We start from the raw sequence: 14,818 nt of genomic DNA, 5'->3' as shown, positions 1-14,818 counted from the left end.
GCCGCCCGTCTCCAGGCTGTGCACATGGGCAGACCCTATGGTTTCCAGGTGTCTGTGGTGAGAAAAGGGGCCACAGGGGAGCTTACTGCAAGCCTGTAAGAGAATCCCGATAAAGGTCTCTAGGGCCCCGCAGCGGAGAATGATGCACCATTTGGAAGGGGGCCCCTGGCGTGTGCCGAGCCCTGCGGAGCTGGAGCGTCTGAGCAGCGACCCACGCAAAGATGGAACGGGGTGGCCGGGACCAGGCCACGCAGAACCACAGGCAGCAGTTAACCTCGCAGGCAGGGGCCGAGACCCCCTGTTACCCACACGTGGCCCTGCTCCCTCTCCCGGGCTCACAACCATGGCCCCGGTGGTGGTGGCAGGGCTGGGGGAATCCAAGCTTGGCTCACAACTGACTTGCCTGGCATGCAAATGCAGCCCAAAGTGGATGCTTGTATAGTGGAAGCTTCTTTAAGGTAAAGAGAGAGAGGTGAGCGGAAGTCCTCTCAATGGGCAGGGCTTTGGGCAATGCAAACTCCCCCCCGCCCCCACTCAGTGCATATGTTGAAGCCTAATCACCAAGGCGACGGTGTTGGGGGCTGATTCTGGTGTGATGCCTTATACTAATCACTCACTAGAGCCTGTGATGTCCGTGTGCTGCCTGACGCAGCGGTAGTCAGCATGTTCTTCAGACTCAGTCGCTGCCTTGTGACTCGATAAGAGGCCTGAGTTGTTGCACATAAGCAAATGCTCCCAACTCCCACACGGAGGCCCCCGTGGTGGGAGTCTGGAGGCCGTGAGAACAAGAACAAGAAGAACTCTCCCAAGAACTGGCCCCCGATTGATGGTTGGTAGTCAATGACGGGTAAGACTCCCCATGGAGGGGGGCGACCCAAGACAGGCATAACCGTGGGGGGCCAGGGAGGAGCCGCCGCCTGGGATTGAGACCAAGAAGCACTTCAAATGGCTGCATTGTTTTATGTTGCCTGTCTCGGCCTTGGCTTTTGAGCTCTGTCCGGCACCTTAACTTTAGTAACCGTTTGAGGTCTGGGACCATGGGAAATTGTTCCCTTTTGAAACAACTCTGGAATTGACTGATATCGCAGCTATGCTCAGATGCTCACGTACAAGGAAATAACCATGGATCTGGGGGATATAAAAATAAAGCGACCGGTGCATTGGTCACTTGAGTCATTGTCATGTCCATGTGCATCTGTGTTGTTATTTTATGTTCTGTGTCATCCCCTGTCCTGTAATCGGGCCACGTTAGGGAGGAGGGGTCTTTGGGAAGCGATGAGGTCAGCAAGCTTCCAGCTACAGTGGCCGTGTGGTCACTTTACGTTCCATTGCTGAGTGACCAGCAGGCAAGGAAAGGCGTCTCCATCCTGGACGGGTGACTGGGTGTCGGGAGGAGCTGGGGCCGCAGGTATACAGTGGAGTGTATAAACGGGAAGAGGACATTTGGCCCCCGGGAGATCACTGTGGCGTCTCTCGGTTCTCCTTTAATGCCGCACACCGTGCTGAACTCCAGCCGCCTCCGCGTGAATTCTGGGGCCCTTCATTTGTGGGGCTCTGCCTCCCTCTCCAGCGGGGCCTGCCGTCCCTCTACCTTCACTTTCCGCCACCGTCGAGGGGCTTCTTTCACTTCGCCGCCGAGCACGCCGCCGTTCTCTTTCGTCTCCGGCACTCCGCACCGTGTCTGTTTGCCTGGACTCCCTGGAGCCCCTCCCTGCCGGACAGGTCATCCTTTTAGGTCTCCAATCGCACTTCTTCCAATGAACGGCTCCTCGAACCTCCTAGAGGACGGGTTGCGTGTGATTTTCATGCTTCTGTAGCACCCTGAACGTCCTCTCTTGTGCCTCTTCATGTACAGTATTTTAATCACTGGGCAAATTGTTTTTCTACTTCACTAGATTATAAACCTTGTGGGATCAGAGGCCAGGCCTATCTTTAATGCTGTTGCTCCAAAACGCAGAGCACTGTGCGTGGCACATGATAGGTGCTTTACAAATGTTTACTGAATATCCTTCTTTTTCCTTCTTTCCATTGATTATAAGAAATTAAGGTGCAGCTAAACGGAGGGTCAAAGTCACATAATGTAGGGGTGTAACACAAAGGGTACAGCCAAAATTCTACCTATAGATGAATTTAAAATGAAAAGAATTAATTTTCAACATTTAAAAATAGGGATATTTAACACAAACATATAGTTTCAAGCTACTGAAATATCCAAAGACTCAAAGTGGAAGGGCCGGGTGCCAGCGGGCCCGGCCCTGCGCAGTGAGCACTGGCGGGAGCCCTGCAGGCTGCACTCAGCCACGGCCGTGCCCCTGGGCTTTTGCTCTGACGCATGTTTGTTGTTCTGTGTGTTTTAATAGGAAAGGCAGAGGAAAAGTGATACAAATCTTTCCACCCTTATCAAAACATTGGGAGGTCCATGCGTTTAATCAGGCCTGTTTTACTCACGTGAGAGTCTGGTTGCTGTCAATGTCCGCTTTGGCCATCCCGGGTATGGGAGAGCCAGAACCGACCCACTCATCTCCCTCTCTCAAAAGGCAGAGAGACCAGCAAGGACAGTGGAAATGCCACATTGCTGCGTCACCGGGGCTGGAGTGTCATCGCCCTGGCTGGAGCAGCTCCCAAGGACCTGGGTGAAACGGCAATCTGGTGCCTGTCAGCTGGGGCCGCTCTCCCTCCCTGCACCTTGCCGATGAGCAACGTCCATCACAAAGAGTTGAGATGAGGCTCAGAGTAAGACGGTGTCTGTGAAAATGCTTTATAAGCAGGTACCATGCAAGTATACATTATTATTTTTATACCACGCAAAATGGTGGCTTTGTTTTTTCAATTTTTAGAAGGCAGAGGGAACCGAGGTCAACCGTGGGAATCTTACTTTCTCTAACGATTCACAAGATTACTGAGACAAAAGCCAGCCCCAAAGCTGCGGCCTGCCCTGGAGAGTCTTTTCCCAGCTTCACGGGGAGGAGGGAGGTTTATGGGTTGAAGGAGGGAGTTGTCATTTATTCAACAAACTTTTAATGAGTGTCTAATGTGTGCCAGGACTGGGGCCTATAAAGATTCAACAGGTACACACTGTACTAACTCAGCCCAGACTTTTAGTGGAGAGACAGGGAAACAATATTTCAGTGTGATGAATGTATAATAGAAGCATGTGCAGTTGTCTGAAAGTTTAGAAGAAAGAGTTGGGCTTTAATGGAGGAGGTGACACATAATCCTGGTCTTGAAGGGTGAGTAGAAGCTTGTAGGCAGGACTGGGCACATTCCCCTTAGAAGCTATAGATATGTTAATTAGAGAGAGTAATTAGAGAGAGCAAACTACTGTTCCCAAACTACTTAAGTCAGGTATAGAAACTGAAATTGACTTCCTTTGTGGCTTTATAGCACCATTAAAAATCTGGAAGACTCAGCTGGGCACAGTGGCTCACACCCGTAATGCTAGCACTTTGGGAGGCCGAAGTGAAAGGATTGCTTGAAGCCAGGAGCTCAAGACCAGCCTGGGCAATATAGCAAGACTATGTCTTTAAAAATAAATTAGCCAGGCATGGTGGCACATGCCTGTAGTCCCAGCTACTCTGGAGGCTGAGGCAGGAGGATTGCTTGAGCCTGGGAGTTCAAGGATGCTGTGAGCTAGGCTGCACTACTGTACTCCAGGCTGGGCAACAGAGCGAGAGTCTGTCTCAAACCACCCCCCTCAACACACACAAACCCTGGAAGTCTCAGCCTACCTTCCTGTCACTTAGGGAGAGTAACATCAACTACTCAGGACCACTGGGAAAAACGAATCAATTTATGTGGTTTGCCAGAGCAAGTGCATTGTTTTTAGAAAACCCCAGAGGATGATGTTGCAGGAACTCTAACTTAGGAGGAGAATGGACAGGCCAGCACACGGGACAGTGAATGGGGTCAGACCTTCATGGGCCTGTGACAAACCAATCTTCTGTCACCGCTTCCCCCCACTCCCGGCAGTTTCAATTTAAAACTTGTTCGACATTCTAAAACCAATTTTGGAGTTTGCTATTTTTTTAAAAAAAATGTATTGCATTAATCAAAAAATGCATTAAGTTTTGGGTCAAGTGGCCTAACTGCTAGGAAAGGCTGACTGGGACGCGGGGGAAATGGGCTTGTCTGGCTGGAGAGGGAGATATCAAAGAGCAGAAACCAATCCGCTCTGAAAGGAAGAACAGGGAACAGTAGTCACAATGGCTAACAGCAAAAAACCCTTGCACGTGCACTGAATTGAAAGGAAACTGTGAAGATGGCTAATGAGGGTATTTTGTTCGTGTTAGCAAAATCTAGACATGAGGATGCATCTAGAGCCTCGGTTCCAAGGGAGCTGCAATTAGATTTTATGGTTCGATGTGGATGGTATCGTCCTTTCGAAGATTTCAGGCCAGTGAAATTGCAGAGGTCATCCTCCCGGATCACTGCCCTTTGAGAGAAATGTAGGAAACAGAAAATATGCCGGATCTGTTGCAATAAAAACCCTTCATTCTATTATCAAATGGAACTGGGGGTCTTGCAATTTTATGAAATAGCTTGTTTGGTTCATCCCTTTCCATGTCCAAGAGTAGCTGTGGTTGAAATAAGGAAACTTGAAGGTTGGTAAATTAGCCCACAGAGAATGTGCAGGCCATTCTGCATTCTCTCCCCCTCTGCCCTGCGTGGGGAAGGCCGACTGCCCGGGCTATGTCCCTAGGCTCCCCTGGGGCTGCCTTCGGCTGGGTGTGGCCAATGGGAGCTGTTAGGGACCGACCTTCCACAGCCCCACCGGACAGAAAAGCAGAGACATCGAGGATGCAATCACACAAGAGGAGGTTTATTTTCTGGCTAGCCAGGGTCCAAGCCCCAGAGCACCAACGCAGTGGCCACTCTCGCAGGCAAGGACCCTGACCGGGGTTGCAGCGTGCCTTTTATCCCTATGGTGCATACGCTATGCATTGGAGATCACGCGTGGATCATGCATTGACCTTTAACATGATTGATTGGCTGGTAGCCCCACTATACAGGGGTTCAAACAATGCAAAGTTGGCGCAAGCAAGCAAGCAACAGTTTCCATGGCGCAGGCAAGCAACCAATGACCAGAAGCAAAAGTTTGCGGTTAGCTCATTGCCCCACCCAAGTAAATTCCTGACAATTGGAAAAATTCCTCTGCCCTACAAATTCCTCTGCCCTTCCTTTGCCCTACAGAGCCAGAGATGAGAAGTGGGAGAGAGAGGTCAGGGTGTCGGGTGTGCCCTGCCTGCTGGGCCCGTTTCTTGGGGCGCTGCCTTCCTTGCTCACACTCCCATCCCAAGGCCCCTCCTCCATGCTCCAGCTCTGGCCTCGCAACCCACTTCCTCCTCCTGGCCCTGCGGGCAGGGAGGTCACTCTCCCCAGATGCTAGACTCCGAGGTACCCTCCACCTGTGCGTGGTTCTTGTGAACCCACCCCATCTCCACGGGTCACCCCTTCTGTTAAACTCTCTGCACGTGCCCATCTGGGCAGGCCTCTTTCCTGTGGACCCGGATTGAATCGGAGACTTAGGAAAAAATGGCAGCAAAGAACCTGCTTGCCTTCTGCTCTGCAGCAATGGGTGAGCACCAGACTTTTCTTTTCCCATCTGGTTGGCGGTTTGCTTTGTTGTCTGGTCAGAGGGCCGGGAGGCGGGGCCTGGCTCAGGAGCCAGAGCGGGAGGCTCACCGCAGGCCGCTGTGCCCGGAGTGCTCTCTGGGATGGCCCCGGCCTGGGCCAACCCACAGGTCTCCAGAACCCCTACCGGACAGTTTGTCCGAAGTAACCAAAACTCCACAAAAGCACAGACTAATCTTGCTCTTTCCCCTAAGTGCCTAGAACAAAGCTGGACATACCACAGGTGTTTGATACACATTTGCTGAGTGGGTGAAATACTGTCCCTTCTTTATAGCTGCTGCCATCACTCAGCACACATCTACTAAATGTCAGAGGACCAGACTCTGCCCTGGGTCTGGCGACACGGGCAGGGGGAGAACAGGGCGTCGAAGGGACCCTGGCCTCCGTGCCCCTGTCCTGCGGCCCTCTGCTGCAGCCCAGCTCTCCGCAGCCTGTGACCCATCTCTGTGACTTTCTGGGGACGCGTTGTATGAGGTCACGTGATTGCTACACTTTGGTGCAGTGTATTACTGTAATGATGTGTGTTTTCCCTGCAAATCTCCCCCAGGGCTCCCCCACGAGCCCCTGGAAGGAAACACACGCATCGACACAGTTTTCCAGAGGGTCTAGCAGGCTGCTCCACCCGCACAGATGCCCAGTTTAACCTTTGCTTGTTGATGTCTGCAGACAGTTCCCTTGATAATGGTGATCTATGCTTAAAGGCAGCTCTAAATTTCTTTTTCCCATTTTTCTGAGTTGAATAAGGTTTTAATGACTTTTTTTTTTTTTTTTTTTTTTGTGCTACCTCACTGTTCAGCACCAAGGTTCCCTGGTCCCCCTTTTAGTGCAGAATGAATGGAGGGTCAGGGACCTGGACAGCTGCAGCTTGAGTGACACTCTTCTCCCCCCACTGTAGGTCTGGAGTGCTGTCACGTGCAAGGAAGCCTTTGTCCCTGTCTGTCCTGAGAGCACGTGGCTGCAAACTGCTAGACTCTCTCCCTTCCCCAGAGCCTCAGGCTTGCCCTCCCCTGCGACGGTGATCCCGGAGCAGGGGGTCGCAGGGCCATTATTGCTCCCGCTGTCAGTGCCCCGTGAGCTCGTGTTTGAATGTCCCTGAGCTAAAATAAAATCAGCAGAGAGAGTGTGTGCTGCTGCCTGTGCTGTGGAAATGGCAGCTCTGTCCTGAATCTCCAATGCGCGCATGGCCCACAATGCAGCAGCCGATGAGGAGAGCCGAACTCGCCAGTTATATTTATTTATTATTTAGTTACACTGATATCGGACAAACACGTCTGCAGAATACCACACAGGGTTATACTTCTGCACGCTCCGATTTTAGAGCAGTCAGATCTTTAAAATTCTCTACTGTAAAATTAAAATTTTCTGGGATTTCTATGTCTATTTACTAGGTTCCTATGAATAAAATGACTGAAAGATTTATCTGCATAGATTTTGTGTTGGAAACCTTGTTGACGTCTGTATCAGGAGAAAAATAATGAGAAAATTCATCAATGGTGTTGAAGTTTTTACTTCTCTCCCTTAAGGTTTACTTGATCATAATTAATAAATAAAAGAAGATGTATTTGCATTTCCCTAAGCCTCAGATTGCACCTCAGAGGGTAAGGCTTGGTAAACACGTTCTTTACTTAATCAGGAATGAAATACAATCTAGCACAGTGCATGATATTGCTAAAACACAATGATACCTTTGCATAATACAATGCTTCTATACATGTCATTCATGGGGAGGGTTCTCACCAAAGATTCTAAACAAAGGCATTAAAAAAATAAAAAGTGGAATCAGTATTGCTTTCTCTCATTTAGAGGTTGTTAAATTGTTTTTATCTCCCTCTAAAGCCTCCTCTGGCCACGCTGCTGTGCCTTGCCCCTGTTCCTCGTTCGCCAGGGGAAACAGCACCATGGAAGCTTTGGCACACGTCACCTGGCCACCGGGAAGCCCACGCTCTCCCCTGAGGCGGGGAGCCCCATTCCCATGGCCCTAGGCTACCCGTCCGCAGCTTGCTTTCTCAGAGTGCAAGTCTCAGTGACCTCCGGGAAGCAGGCTGGGCCCCCGCAGGTGTTCTGAGCCCTGCTCTGAGGACCCAGTGCGCGTTCCCTACCTGAGCCGCCGCTCCTGAGGCTGCAAACAGGGCGCTGCACTCCCCGTCGTGGTACGCTTCCTTACACTCCCGGCAAAAGACAAGCTGCAAAAGAACACGCGTCTGTTAATTAGGGACATTAGACTGCATTCGGCCGGAACATGCTTCTCCTCTTCCGAACTCATTATATTCATTCCTCTGACCTGCGTGAGGGTTTCCATGTCAAATTACTTTTTGCAAAGAGAAATCAAGTTATATTTTAATGAGACTGTTCCCTCTTTAAAGAATGTTCCAAGCACGGCAGCGGGGTTACAAAGATGAATGACGAATCACATTTCCTTTCTTCCAGGTGTTTCCAGTCTTGCAGAAGAGACAGTAATGCAAATAAATACCCGTGGCAAGTATTATTGGTGTTGGAAAACGAGGAAAACAACTTCAAGAATTTTACATTATATATTTGTTTACATATATAAAAGATTTGTATGTCCATGTCAATGGACTTGGTTTTGTATTGAAAGTCTATTTTTTTTTTTTTTTTTTTGAAAGCCTACGATAGAAAGAAGAAACGGGCTGTTAGGGACTGAATCATGTCTCTCTCCTTTCTCCCACTCCCAGCCCAATTTATATGTCGAAGCCCTAATACTCAGTACCTAAGAGGGTGACTGTGTTTGGAGGTAGGGCCTTTAAAGCAGTAAGGTAAACTGAGGTTGTTGAGGTAGGCCTTATCCAGTCTGAATGGCATCCTTGAAAGAAGGGGAGATTTGGACACAGAATCACGGACTGAAGAGGCCGGGTGCGGTGGCTCACGCCTGTAATCCCAGCTCTCTGGGAGGCCGAGGCGGGCGGATTGCTCAAGGTCAGGAGTTCAAAACCAGCCTGAGCAAGAGCGAGATCCCGTCTCTACTATAAATAGAAAGAAATTAATTGGCCAACTGATATGTATATAAAAAATTAGCTGGGCATGGTGGCGCATGCCTGTAGTCCTAGCTACTCAGGAGGCTGAGGCAGAAGGATCACTCGAGCCCAGGAGTTTGAGGTTGCTGTGAGCTAGGCTGATGCCACGGCACTCACTCTCGCCTGGACAACAAAGTGAGACTCTGTCTCAAAAAAAAAAAAAAAAAAAAAAGAATCACGGACTGAGGGAGGACCAGGTGAGGACACAGCGAGGAGGTGGCCACCTGCAAGCCCAGGAGAGAGGCCCTGGGAGAAACCGAACCTGCCCACACCTTGATCTTGGACTTCCGGCCTCCAGGATTGTGAGAAAATGAACTTCTGCTGTTCGAGCTGCCCGGGCTGTGGTCGTTGGCTGCGGCAGCCCCAGGAGCTAACACGTGGGCTCCTGTGGGTCTCCTCCCTGGGTGCTGGCGCTCCTTTCCACACTCGTGTGCCACGGAAACGAGGACACCCAAGGGGTCACCTGTCCTCCACCTTTCATCTTACAAAGGAAAAAGCTGGAAAAGTGAATGCCAGCTGGAGTTGTTCAAGGCTGTCTGTCTGGAGTCACCGCCACCCTCCAGAAAGTACTTCGCATTTTTTTCATCGTCACCAGCCCTGCTCCAGAGGTTGCTGTAGTGGCTCAGGGTGTGGGTCCATGTTATGACATACTGGATTGGAGTCATTGTCCCATCGCCTGCTACCTGAAACACCTTGTGAGAGCCACTTTGGTTTCTGTGCCTTGGTTTCCCCCTCTGAGAAACCAGGATAACAATGATAACTGTGTCGTATGACATTGTGAGGGGCTGGCAGGACGATATAGACACAGGGGCTACAACCACACCTGGCATACTAAGTGTTCCTAACTTTGAGGAGATGAAGCCAGCCTGAGACGACTTTTTCCCTACTTCATTGCACAGCTGAGCAAAGAGTTTCTTTGCTAGAAAACCGGTTGCCTTCGATGCACATTTCTTTAACTAGTTAGGGGGCAACAGCTCCCAGGGCAGAAACTGTATTCAGAGAAAGTGTCTCAGCAGAGAAGAGAGTACCACCCGCCGAGTATGGCGTGTGGGTGAAGCTGGTGGGGCACAGACACACGATGGTAGGATGCGCTTCCCACCGAGGGGTGGGCTTTCTGGCTCTCCTGCTGAGATCCAGATGTGGTGACTGCTTGACCATTACAACGTGGTGGAAATGATGGTGTGCCACTCTCTGGGCCCAGGCCTTAAGAAACGGGTGGCTTCCATTTCCTGTTGGGATGCTTGCTCTTAAAGCCCAGCCGCCATGTGGTGAGGAAGCCCAATGGCCCATGGAGAGGCCCACGAGGAGAGGAGCCTCAGCCTCAGCCTCAACAACAACCCTGGCTGTGTCTTTAGTACACAGCCAGCGCCACCAACCTGCCAGGTACTCGGCTGGGCCATATTACAAATGGACTGTTGTTTTAAACCACTAAGTTTTGAGGTGGTTTTTACACAGCAATAAATAACCGATACAGGAATGACACTGAGTCTGGAAGGCTCAAAAGCTTTTCAGAGGCCAAGTTCTCAAGCTAACATTCTATAGCAGAAGCCAGGAATTTAGCTCAGTTTCACTTAAGACAGGACTGATTTGAAGGACTTTCACTTAAGACAGGACTGAAAAACAAAAATAAACAGGATATAAAACCAACCCTACCCCAAAATATATCACCATTTCCTTCTTGCCTCAAAAAGATCAGCCTATCCAACACCATTTTTCCTTTATGTTGTGTTGTCTCCACCCTGTGAACGGACTTCTCTCCTTCCCTATGTCCAACTTCTTGTTTTAATAACTCATCTGAAAAATATTTTAACCTCAGGAAACAATAAACAGAAAAAGAAAGCATTTTATAAGGAAATGGACTCTTCTACAGAGAAGCCACAATTGATCTTCGAGCCATCAGTTTTGGCATATTATATTCTTATTTCTTCTTGCAGTAAAGAGAATGAACTCAAATTTTGCAGAACAGAAACTTCATTTAGAGGTGCAGGTTGGTGGGAGAGATGTGAGAGCCAGGATGTCCTTACACAAATCACGGACAGCAACCAGGTTTCAGTTTCTGACATTTTGTTCTCTCTGAACCGAAAGCTCAATCCAGTGAATAGTGAGTTTGGTCCTAGGGTTTCCTCTTATGTTTTTTTTCTTTCTTAAATGTATCTGCTAATCTCTGGCACTGCCTCGGACCCCTCACTCTGCTCTTACATGCTCTGTTGGAAAAATGCGAACACGAGGCCCAATCATGGAGAACTGGTTATAGGATCCCACCTACTGCTTTGCAGAGAAGCAAGTCTGATCTCTCGGCGTGACGGGGAAAACCATTCACATCTTATTAGCTAGTGGATGAGATATAAAATCAGTTTCATGGTAGAGGAACACCCTGGAGCTTGATCAGTTTGTCAGAATAAATAGGCCTTTCCTGACACAAAGACATTAAATTCCCTTTCACACCGGTACTACAGAGAATGGACTACAAAGAAATAACGGAAAGGAAGAGCACATAAAAACCTTCAGGGCTCACTCCTTCAGTCCGGCAGAAGGCGAGCAAACGCTGCAGGAGTAGCTGCTGATGACCTGGCACCAGCGCACCTGTCCATCTGCTTCTGTTCAGAGAGTGTAATTTACATTTAGATATATCATGCAGCAGGTCCTTCCCAGGTAAAGAACATGAATGTGTCACACACAAAATGGGAAAGTATGTAGAAGGCCTGATTTGATCTTGAAAATGTTTGGGTTTTTAATTACATTATCCAGAACTCAAGACTCAGGTGCTTGTACAAAACCTCAGTCCCCAAACTCTGCACCCAGGTGCCCCGGGGTGCGGCCACAAACTCACGGGGTGCACTGGGATTTCACAATTTTGAGGAAAACACAGAGATACTCAACATCTGTTAGCCACATGTGCACATGATTTACTAACTCAGGTAGTTAACCCAGTGTTAAGGTGGACTGTGCTACTTTCTTTTCTGTGACATATCTTTGTGAGCCTGAGTTTTCGGAAGTTACTGTGATATAAAATAAGCATGGTGTATGCATCTGCTTGGAACAAAGAGATGATTATTTAAGAATAAAATGAAAAAAATATATATTTTTAATTTACGTGAACAAATTTTTCAGATGCCTATTAAAAGTTGTGAAAATATTAATTCTTTTTGTGCCATTTGTTTAATAACCAGAACTGTTAGGCATTTCTTTTGGCCTAGAAATGCCATGAAAAGCTTACGGAGCTGATAAGGGTATGGTGAACAAAGGAAGTCTGGAGAACTCTGGCTTAGGCAGGTACGGAACTCCTTGAGAGAAAGTTTCAGGGCAGTTTGCAAACATTCCCTTTGTTACAGACATTTCTGGAGGGCGAGAACTCGGGGAAGAAGACAAACGCAGTTCCAAATTTTCACATTCACTTTCCCCACCTGCATGTCTCCTGTCTGCGGCCCCTGGGTCTTTCTTTAACCAACTGTGTGGAAGGCTGGAATTTACCCAGGGATTTGCTGTTACCTAATCACAGCCTCACAGTTGCCGAGGCTCCTTTTAGGATGCATAATACTTCTCCAAACCTTGACTAAACATTATCTGAATGGAAGTTAGTATACCAGGAAATGTATAGAATACATTTATATAGTATTAATATATCTTTCTTGGATTATCTTCTCTTGGGATAGATCTGACAAATGCCACCCATTTCCATAGTTTTTCTTTTTTAAAGCATTTTTCAATGTTTTGAAAAAAAATTATAAATATAATATATACTTACTTTATTTGTTCTCTAACCTCTCTTCCCTTACTGGATTTGATTAGAAAGCAGTCAAATACATGGACTATATTTCCTTAGCTGCTGTGATGACAGTTTTATGTGTCACCCTGGCTAGACGACAGTCCTCAGTTACTCAGGGAAGCACTTAGTTTAGGTGTTGCTGCCAGGGCATTTTGAAGATGTGATTAAGATCTGCAATCAGTTGACTTTAAGTAAGGGAGAGTATCCTAGCTGACCCAAGGGCCTGATCAATCAGCTGAAAGGCCTTAAGAGCAGAGCTGAGGCTTCCCTGGGGAAGAAGAGATTCCACCTGTGGACGGCAGCGTCCAGCTGTGCCGAGAGCTCCGGCTGGTCCCTCCCGATGGTCTGCCCCGTGGATTTAGGAGGTGCCTAGCCTGCCCCACACGACATGCACACACACACACACACACACACACACACACACACGCCCCATTCTGCTGGTCTTGCCTCTCTGGTGAAGTCATGGCTGATGCATCTTCCATAGAAAAAAGTTAACTAGGCCCATTTATTTCTTGTCTTTTCTAAAAGGACCAGTGTAAAAAACTACTATTTGTACATTGTCCCCCAGTACATTTTCAAGCCTGAGAGCTTGGTGCCAAACTTCTCACTTAACTGTAGTCATTAGCGCATCCTGAGTGCCTAAGATGAGGTATAAAATTTTTTAAAATTTTATTTAATAGAGGCTAAATTTAGTAACCCAATTTCTTTTTCTATTAATGGACAACCAAACTATTCTTAACATCGAAGTCATATTTTTGCCTTGCAATGAATGCGTGCTGGGTATTTACTTTTAAGATAAGTAAAATCTTGGACATGGGCAATGAAAGAATTACATATTGTAATTCATGAACTCATGTAATAGATATTTATGTTTTTAAAAATCAGATATAGCTTAGTGTTTAAAAGCAAAGACTTTTAAGTCAGAGAGATCTGGAGACAGAGGCCCTTCTCAATCATTTATTATCTGTGTGACCCTAATATCTCTTTGCTTTAGTTTCGCTTTTTTGCATCTTCAAAGAAGGAATACTAAGATAATGGATATTGAACACAGCCTTTGGCACATGGTAAACACAATAAATAGTATTCTCATAGGGTTATGGATGCTTTACAAGCAATGTGATTCGATAGAAAAGTAAGGTGACAGTAAGCATTGCCCAGTGTGTTGATAATAACGACTGTTATTGAAAGTCTCCGGTGAAATGGGACAGCCTCAGAAATGCCAAGCTTGTAAACCCCCACATTTACAAGAATGCTGTATAGGAAGGGATGCTGGCCTCTCTTTGTTGGTACACACGCCGAGGCCAGTCACTGTCAGGCCCCTGAGACGATCTGACTACCATGGAGCTACGGGAAGGGCCATCACATTAATCATTCAATATCATGTCAGTGGAGTGGAAATGTGATTGGTGTTTGAGTTTGATTTCCCCTGTGCCCGTGACGGACACATTCAAAGGGAGACGTATGCATATTTTCTCTTTGGAAACATGAAAAGGAACCAAATGAACAGCTTCCAATGCAATCAGAATATTCAAGTGGATCAGTGAAGGTTAGAGCCAGTCGGTATCTACAAGTAATGACCCTTAAAATGCGATTTTGATCCTGAAAGTTGAATGATCTCGGTATGAAAGCCAAAAATCTCTTTGTGTCTGTTTGCTGTCATGCCTGCATCTATTACAAAAGTGTTTTATTATGTGCCCTTCATTTTTTTCCTGCAGCGCTCAAGTTCTATGTTAAAAGAACGGGAGGGAATCAAATACCATCTCAGGACCCCTTACTGCAGTCAAGGCGAACATCAGAAGCCTGAATCGCACACTTGCACTTTGGGAATAGACGACGTATTTTTCTTCTTGGTGTCTAACTTCCCAGAAGATGGCAGCAGAGGCACACGAGAGCTGCCTGGGCGCGCGGAAAAACAGTACATCTAAAGGGGAAGGCTCCCAGTGGGGCGACCAGCAGCCGAAATATGCAAAACTCATTCTGACAAGACAGTGCCACAGGACGGAAGTGGTGTTAGATTAGAATGCACTGGAACACAATTTTGAAAGGAAGAGAGTGCGGTTATTTCCTTTCAAGTACACAACATCTTAAAATCACAGAACCTCATGGTGGGAAGCAATCTTAAACTGTGCCAAGCTCTAAATGCAAACAGACCAAGACAATCTTTTACGTGTAGCCTCCAAAGGGCTAGAGATGAATAATTTTAAGGAGGCTGGACGCAGCTCAGCGGCCAACCTGCTCTGCAGTCACTCCTCAGATTCTACACTGATCGTCAAGGACGGCTGCGCGGTGCCACCTCGTCTCCCACAAAGATGCCGTGACCTCGGTCACCCTGCATCCCTGAAGTTATTGTTGTTTTGCATTTGCTACCTTGAAACACCCTTACTTTCCG

The 14,818-nt window shown here is 47.7% G+C and overlaps 1 protein-coding gene across 3 annotated transcripts in view; it reads right to left on the bottom strand.

Moving 5' to 3' along the window:
• The window catches only part of PRKN (parkin RBR E3 ubiquitin protein ligase), a 1,194,517-nt gene that overhangs the window by 24,003 nt on the left and 1,155,696 nt on the right, over positions 1-14,818 (bottom strand). For all 3 annotated transcript variants that reach the window (XM_076002808.1, XM_076002810.1, XM_076002809.1), the window contains one exon: positions 7,731-7,814. In XM_076002808.1, the coding sequence (XP_075858923.1) occupies positions 7,731-7,814 (84 nt within the window). The remainder of the gene's footprint in view (positions 1-7,730; positions 7,815-14,818) is intronic.

Source organism: Microcebus murinus, chromosome 5, assembly GCF_040939455.1.
Source record: "Microcebus murinus isolate Inina chromosome 5, M.murinus_Inina_mat1.0, whole genome shotgun sequence".
NCBI classification, from domain to species: domain Eukaryota; kingdom Metazoa; phylum Chordata; class Mammalia; order Primates; family Cheirogaleidae; genus Microcebus; species Microcebus murinus.
This window is presented reverse-complemented; position numbering and strand designations above follow the sequence as displayed.